This window comes from Cetorhinus maximus, chromosome 17 (assembly GCF_964194155.1).
Source record: "Cetorhinus maximus chromosome 17, sCetMax3.hap1.1, whole genome shotgun sequence".
NCBI classification, from domain to species: domain Eukaryota; kingdom Metazoa; phylum Chordata; class Chondrichthyes; order Lamniformes; family Cetorhinidae; genus Cetorhinus; species Cetorhinus maximus.
In genome coordinates this window covers 68,080,803-68,089,410 of record NC_135895.1, presented here as the reverse complement: position 1 = coordinate 68,089,410, position 8,608 = coordinate 68,080,803, and the positions used below count along the sequence as shown (strand labels likewise).

At 44.0% G+C, this 8,608-nt stretch overlaps 1 protein-coding gene across 1 annotated transcript in view; it reads left to right on the top strand.

Annotated features, from left to right (window-relative positions):
* The first annotated feature begins 5,400 nt into the window (after positions 1 to 5,400).
* The window catches only part of lamc1 (laminin, gamma 1), a 300,881-nt gene continuing 297,673 nt past the window's right edge, over positions 5,401 to 8,608 (top strand). The window contains exon 1 of the mRNA XM_078561385.1: positions 5,401 to 5,904. Coding sequence (XP_078417511.1) covers positions 5,460 to 5,904 — 445 coding nt within the window. The 5' untranslated portion in view covers positions 5,401 to 5,459. The remainder of the gene's footprint in view (positions 5,905 to 8,608) is intronic.

Here is an 8,608-nt window from a genome sequence, read left to right as displayed (position 1 = left end):
CCCAAAACCCCTTTCAGAACCTTCTTTTCCCTTTGCTTCCCATGTGTTCCACTTCCCACCTCCCCCATCCCACCCCAGTCAAAATGCTGGTACCTGAATGGTCAGCCCTGCCTGAGTACCGCTGCACAATGGTGTCCTTCTGGACAATGATGGCACCCGCCTGAAGCAGACCATCCCTGCACTTCCCCCAGTTGCAATACTGGTGTCTGTCTGAATGTTGAGCCCTACCTGAGTACCGCTGCACAGTGGTGTCCCTGTGACCATGGAGGCAACCACTGGGAGCAGACCAACCCTACAGCCCAGCAGTGAGGTGTTCCACTGGCATCGCAGTGAAACTGGCGCAGCACTGTGGCGGGTAGGCTATGTATGTTGCACTCACCTTGAAGTAGCAAGTGAAGTGAGGTCTGACCTGTGCACGCCACTCTTTTCAAATGAGATTCAGACCAACGTGATTCCCCAGTGACGTGAACAAGATTGGAAGGTGGTACATGATTCCGGTGAGCAGCTAATTAAATGAGCATTCATGAGATGGTAATGAATGCAAATGCTGTTCATGGCACCAGTCAACGGGATACCCATCCTGCTACTAACCTGCCATTGGGAGAATCGCAAACAACTTTTACACAGGTGGGTTTCCGATTTTTTGGCTCCTGCTAGATTCTCCATTCCTGTCCACCATAAGAGCTGCCTGAGGATGGGCAGATTCCGTGCATAGGAACGTAGGAGCAGGGGTAGGCTATTCAGCCCATCGAGCCTGCTCCTGCCATTCAATACCCTACTGTTGAGTTGGACTGAGATTTTCAGGGTCTCATTTGTGTCAGGTACAATAATTAGAATGATTATACCCAGGTAATTCACTAAACAAAAAGTGTTAGGAATGCTTCTGCTGCAGTCTCATTCAGGTAAATCCTGTGGAAAGACAGCAGAGAAATTATTGCTAATGTTACAGTGCCAGTGGTTCTGGGTTACTGAACCCAATAAGCATTCTAGTTATTAGTTTCCATTTGCTTGATGCAAATCTATTTAAAAATTAAAATCTGACATAATTATTTATAGAAGATGTCATTGCCATACACATAATGGTATGTTTAAAACTGGGAAACAAACAATTGATCCTAATAAGACTAGACTCCAGTTATTCAGCTTATTCCACCTGGCACCAAACTGTCTTCTGGACATTACATTGAGCTGTTACATGATGCTTTCTCCATACAGGGCTAACATTAACTGATGCAGTGAGCACTACAATCAGAATGTGAATGTGTTATGTCACAGAGTAATGAGATGCAGGTTTAATTTGTTCACTTCCCTATCTCAGTGTTGCTAGCTGTGAAGAAAGGGAAATCAGAAATGGAGATAAAGTATGAAGGAGCATTATCCCAAAACATACTTGAATATTTACTCATAGCCAACTTGAATGGATACTCTCTGATCTTGCACTATTCTCTCATTTCTCTCCAGGGCTTCCTTCCTCTTCTGCAAGCTGTCTTCTTAAAACCATCTCCCCTATCTCCTCCACTCACATCTCCAACAAGGGTAAAGAGCTTATGGGCATTTTTGTCACTAAGATTGAGACTAGTTAATCAATTATCTCTGCCACTTCTGTCCCTCCCCCTAGCCCACCAGGCCAACTATCCTATAAAATTCCCCCTTGCCCTAGTTGAACTGGCATCATTCTCTAGTTTATTTTTATATTCATTTCTGGGATGTGAGCGTTGCTCACTCAGCCAGCATTTATTGCCCATCCCTAATTGCTCTTGAGAAGGTGGTGATGAGCTGCCTTTTTGAACCTCTGCAGTCTCTGTGGTGTAGGTACACTCACAGTGCTGTTAGGGAGGAAGTTCCAGAATTTTGACCCAGCAACAGGGAAGGAACAATGATATATTTCCTAGTCAGGATGGTGAGTGGCTTGGAGGGGAACTTCTAGGTCGCGGTCTTCCCATGTGTCTGCTGCCCTTGCCCTTCTAGATGATAGAGGTTGTGGGTTTGGAAGCTGCCACCTAAGGAGCCTTGGTGAGTTTCTGCATTTCATCTTGTAGATGGTACACACAGCTGCCACTGTTTGTTAATGGTGGGGGGAGTGAATGTTTGTGGAACGGGTGCCAATCAAGCAGGCTGCTTTGTCCTGGATGGTGTCAAGCTTCTTGAATGTTGTTGGAGATGCGCTAAACTGCTGACCACACAACTTCCTATCTCATGTTAACTGATGTTAACTGTTCTTCCTCCTCAGGCCCTCATCCTCAAATCTGCCATCATCGCTCTTCTCTTCAATAAAAAACCAACACTTAACCCCTCCATCCTTGAAAACTAATGCCCCCATCTCCAACCTCTCTTCCTCTCCAGAGTTGTCTCCCAAATCTGTTCCCATCTTTCCCAGAACTCCATTTAAACCCTTCAATCAAGTTTCTACCCCGCCAAAGTACCAAAACAGCTCTTATTAAAGTCACAAATGATATCCTATGTGACAGTGACAAATGTAAACAACCCCCATCTTTCTCAGCCTGTTGGTATCCTTTCACACAGTTGACCACACTATCCTCCTCCACTGCCTCTTCATCATCTTCCAGCTGGTTGGGACTGCATTCACCTGGTTCCATTCTTATTCTACCTAATCGTAGCCAGAGAATTGACTGCAATGGCTTCTGTTCCTGTTCCAAATAGTTACCTTTGGTGTCCCTTAAGAATCTATCCTTGGTGCCCTCCTACTTCTCATCTACACACTGACCCTTGGCAACATAATCCAAAAACACAGAGCAGTTTCCGTATGTCTGCTGATGACACCCAGCCCCACCTCACCATCACTTCTCTCGACCCTCCACTGTCTCTAAATTGTTAGACAACTTGACTGACATCTAGCACTAGAGATGTCCTCTAAGTAAATATTGGGAAGTTCAAAGCCATTGTTTTCTGTTCCCTAGCCACCAACTCCATCTCTCTTCCTGAAAAATGAATGAGCCTAAACCAGGGTGTTCACAATTTTGGTGTCGTATTTGACCCCAAGATGAACCTCTGACCAAATATCTGAACCCATTACTCAGACCACCTATTTCTACTCTGTAACACTGTCTGACTCCACTCCTTCTGCTGAAACCCAACCCCCCCATGTTTGCTTTTATTGCCACTTGACTATTCCAATGCTCTCCTGGCCAGCCTCCCATGTTTCCCCTCCAAAATTTGAGATCATCTAACACTCTGCTGCTCATGTCCTAATTCACACTAAGTCCTATTTACTCATTGCCCCTGTCCTCACTGATCTAGATTGTCTTCCAGTGAAGCTATGCCTAGATTTTAAAATTTTCATTCTTGTTTTCAAATCCCTCCATGACCTTGTTCCTCCCTGTAATATTCTACAGCACCACACCCCTCTGAGATATCTGCATATTCTTCTAATTCTAGGTTCTTAAGCATCTCCGATATTAATCAGTCGTCCACTGCTGGCTGTGCTGACAAGATCCTGAGCTCTGGAACTCTCTCCCCAAACCTTTCCGTCTTCTACCTCTCTTTTCTCCCTTAGGACACTTCTCCAAACCAACCATCTGCTCTAATATCTTCTTATGTGGCTCAGTGTCAAATTTTGATTTGTAATGTTTAATTTTGTTATAGAAACTATATAAATACAAGTTATAGTTGTTGACCTCTCTGCATGCAGCCTTTGACAAGGAGGAGCATACCATCCTACTCCAATGTCTCCCCTAGTTGTCCAGCTCAGTGAGATTGCCCTTACTTGATTCCATTCTTACCTACCCATTCATATCTAGAACATCTCCAGCAATAGATCTGACTTCCCCAACACTTACTCCTGGAGCCCCCAAGTATGTTTCCTCAGCACCGTACCCCCCACCTCCCCCTTTTCTTCATCTACATGCCACATCTTGTTGGCATTATCTTAAGACACGGGGTCAACGTCCATGTTAACTGATGACACAAAGCTTTATATCACCATGTCTCTCAACACCTCTGCTGCCTCTGTGCTGTCAGACTGCTTGTACAATTTCCAGTCTTGGATAAGCCACAATTTCCTCCAGTTAAATATTGGGAAGGCTGATGACATCAGTCACAATAATGACATCCCGCCACAAACTCTGAATCCTTGCAACTGATTCCATCCCTCTGTCCAGCCACTATCTCAAATTGAAGCATGGTGTCCTATTTGACCCTGAGCTGATCTTCTGACCACATCTACTCTTCTTCACATATACCTTCATTTCCATAAAATAACCCACTTCTGCCTCTGCCTCAGCCCATCTGTACTGAAACCCTCATCCATGCTTTTGCCACTTCCAAACATGCCTATTTCAATGCTATACTAGCCAGCCACCCATCTTCTATGCTCTGTAGACATCAGCATATACAGCTCTCTGTTGTTTATATCCTGTTCTCCGTCAATACCAATTCATCCTTTATCTCTTTTCTTGCTGACCTACATTGACTCCCAGTAACCTATTGCCTAAAACATAAAATAATCAGTGTATGTTGGAATCCTTTCATGGCTTTCCCCACTCTTTTCTAGAACCTCTTCTAAACCTATAAACCTCCAGAACTATCCATACCACCAATTTTAGCCTCTTGAGCATCCCCTTCCTTCGCCACACCACTGATGGCCATCCTTTAAGACTCTATGCTCTGCTTCCCTAAATCCCTCCACTTATGTATCTTCTTTTAAGATGTTTCTTAAAACCTAGCTCTTTAACTAAGCTTTTGGTTATGTCTACTGGCAGCTTCTTCTTTGTCTGACTACATCTCTGCGAATTGTTCTATTTCGACTATACAGATACCATATGAATGTACATTGTCGTTAGAATGTGATCTCTAAACAGCCGTAAAAATCTCAGGAAGTAAAAGCATAATTTGATACTTTCAATTATTTATTGCTAGCGATATTTCGAATTCCATCCCATAACGTAAATCGAGAAAATTCAGAGTAGGGGGAGCTAAAAGTTATTGCAAAGTGCTTCAGAGTTGCAATAGTTAGGTGATGTAAAGTAGGGCAATAGGGCATGTAACCATAAACTCTCTTGCAAACCACTTCACCACATCAAAGCATTCAACTGCTCCTTTAAGAGAGAAATAATTGCAATAACCCAAACCATTGCAAATAAGTAATTAGTTGCAGTGACAAACTGATGGCGTCCACCAAACCTGGACACCCTTATGAAAACGAATAGAGCATTCTTTTCTAAGTGTTGTACAGCTGATAAAAGTACAAATCAAGGCAGTGTTGATGCCAACTAGTTTGTAAATCAGTGGGGGGAGCGGTGAAAGAAAGCTGTACGGGTTTGGTCATTTCATTGACAGTTTTGTATCAGTTCAAACTGCTCTCCCCCTGTCAGTCTATTGGCGGAAGTGGTCACACATTCAGTGAGTACGGTGTACTGATCCACTCCTTGGTCCCATATTGCACTGCGAGGGTGTGGACCTTTTGCCTTTTTTGTGTGTGTGTGTTGTATGCGCAACTTTTGATGGCGCTGGGACGATTTGGAACTCGGAAGAAAGGTGCGCCGAGTGAGCTGAAGCGTTCCCCGTCCCTGGGCAGTATGCGCTGGAGCCTGCGGCTCGCCCTACTCGGCTGCCTGGTCTTGCAATGCCCGGCAGCCATGGACGAATGCTACGATGAGACTTCACGGGCTCAGCGCTGCATGCCCGAGTTCGTCAACGCCGCTTTCAACGTGACCGTGGTGGCCAGCAACACTTGTGGCTTTCCCCCAGAAGAGTACTGCGTCCAGACCGGAGTGACCGGGGTCACCAAGTCTTGCCACATTTGCGACTCCAGCGACCCCCGGCTCCACCACGGCGCGGTCTACCTGACCGATTACAATAACCAAGCCGATACTACTTGGTGGCAAAGTCAGACGATGCTTGCTGGGATCCAGTACCCTAATTCTATCAGCCTGACTTTGCACTTGGGTGAGTGAGCCTTAAAAGTTTCCCCCAAACTTTCACGTAGCCAACAATTTTCAGTTTAAATGCAGTTTATGTGAAAGGTGGATCAGACTCCTGAAACTGACTTTTTGTAACTTGAACTTGTACCAGTTTCCTTCATAGCTGTCGGTTTCACATTATTTAAGCAGTCGGCTTGAAGATGTATTGGAAAATTTCGAATAATATACTGTACAGGGTGGTTCCTATTCAGCCAGCAGCGATCATTGATAACGTACAGATCCCCCAACCCTCCAAGTCTTAAGTCCGTGTCGAGGTGGAAAGGCAACGAAGTCGTATTTAAATACTGCATTTAAAAAACACAAAAAAAGTTTAAGATATTGCTGTCGCTTTTTATTGATAGAAAACTTGCAGTGCGCATTGGCCGATTATCGGGGTTGAATTTTGAAGCGAATAAAGAGATCGAAAGGCACCAGCCTGTAACAGGTTTAGTTTAAAACATTCAAAGTGCGTTCAGGCTCTCACCATCTTCCCGATCTCACAAGTAGCCTCAGTTTACGATGCATTTGGGCCGAGATACCTTCCCTTCCCGACGAGTTGAGGGAGTGGAGTTGGTTTTGGTGCCCCCAGGGTACATTTTAACCAACCTTGCAGTTTAAGTAGGCATGAGCGGGAAGAAGTGGCTTTAGAGTCGGTTAACATCAATTAACATCTGCATAAGTTGCTCAGAAGGAATGTTTTCCCTATTTTTATTCCTTTACTGCTCCAAGATGGCGCAGTTTGTGAACTCCATTAGGCAGCGAGTTTTGGCCGCAGTCGGATATGGATGGGAAGAAGGGGGAATTACCGAGCGGGAGCCCTCCGATAGGACGCGATGGGACAGGAGGGAGAGGTCGCTGGCATTTCATTCCAGGGAGTGCCAATTGATTGCGCTCCGCACTTTAGTGAGGACGGCATTAAACGGAAGAAGTAAAATCGAGAGGGGGACAAAGAACTGCTTCCATAAAACAGAACAAACTAGGCGTTTCGGGTGATTGCGAGCACCATAAATCTGCAAAGTTTGACGTGTTACTGACCGAGTAGATTTACAGTAGGGGCACGGTCTCTTGATTTCCATTCTCACGCTGGTGGTCATGCACTTTCCCAGGACCCATCCCCCTTTGGTACGATCTTAAATTGGATTTGACAGTTCCTTTACATTGACTTCCATTCTGCTAAAAGCGCTTACTGTAAATTTCTATTGAATTTCTTGTTTTCCTCGCTGTTTTACGAGGAAGGCTAAATCGGACGAGTTTGGACGTTTTAACGCAAACATCTGCGCTACTGACATAACTTTTTAAAATCCGAGATGTGTTAAGCAATGTAGCCAGATATTTGGAGTAAGGTGGGGTGTGCTAGAGGAGATAATTACCTAAGTACACATTGTGGGCGCACAGGAAGCTGTCTGCTTTCAGGCAGTGGTTTTATTCTACCGTCTGCAATTAACTTTTTTAACCCTGTGATGGAGCAGCCAATGGCTTCGGTTTAGGATATTCAATCGTGAACCACTGGCTGCCTACATAAATTAGCAGAACTTTAGATCAAGATAATCCTGTCGTGCACTGTAACATCCAAATATACATTTTATGGGAGTAGGCTAGCAAAGTAGTGTCACTCAGCTCCGCTCAGGAGTTGTTGAATTCAACTCTTGTTTTTTATATTTTAAAAGTGGGCTTGATGGTTTTCTCTCTCGTACTTCCTATTAAATACACTTGCAACTACTGCATTGGTTTTCAATTTGCTACGCGATCTTCCTTTGGTGCATTTACTTGAAATCAAATGCTGCTTGGATTAAATAGACAGGGACTATTGTATGAGGCAAACAACTGTACTCTGCCACAGTGGTAGCTTGCACCCAAGGCTCTTCAGGTGGCAAGTTTCTGGTCTGGGAGAAGTGAGGCAGCTCTTGAAGAGAAAAACTGGAAATAAGAGTCAACCGGGACATCACTTGCATCTGTCGCTAGTGACTGGTTACAGACCAACATGCACAGAAATAATGTTTAATGCTTTATTGAGCAAGGAGTAAACTTGCTAATGCAAGACTAGAAGAAAGCAAATTACAGCGATGTAGCTGAAAGAAGCTGAAGAAATCCTTATTGCTTAGAAAACTAGCTTTAATAAGTATTATGGGAAAATTATGCTTGATCTGCTGAAAATTAAGCTTGATTATGGGGTTTAACCTTAAATTAGATATTTATTTGGGCTGTACTAATTACAATGTTTAGACTAGTAGAAAAGAAAAGCAGGTTGCCCTATTGAAGACAAGAAATTATTGGAGTGGGTGTCAAATTATCTTGAGGTCAGCTAGTGAAGGTTTTTGGAGGATGGAATGGCCTCCATTTCACTCTTGGGAATCTCTCGTGGGTCTTTGGCCTCCACATTGGACCTACAAATCTTGCAGTTCTAGGCACGGCCCTGGATGAGTTGGCATTCCCCAATATCAGCTCACTGCCCTTCCTGCCAAGTTGTCCAAATCTTATTTGATGTTCCTCCTTCACCTAGTCTGCCAAATGAAGCTCTGCTGTTGGTGGCATAGCAGCAATCCTAAAATTTCTGAATTATTTTTTGGTTAGTTAAGTAACAGCAGATTTACTGGGTAACTGATGTTTGATAAATGAGATGCTTATTCTGCATAAAAATAAATGTGTTGCTGTGCAAGTTACTAAAGGCACATTTCAACTATGCTATCTAA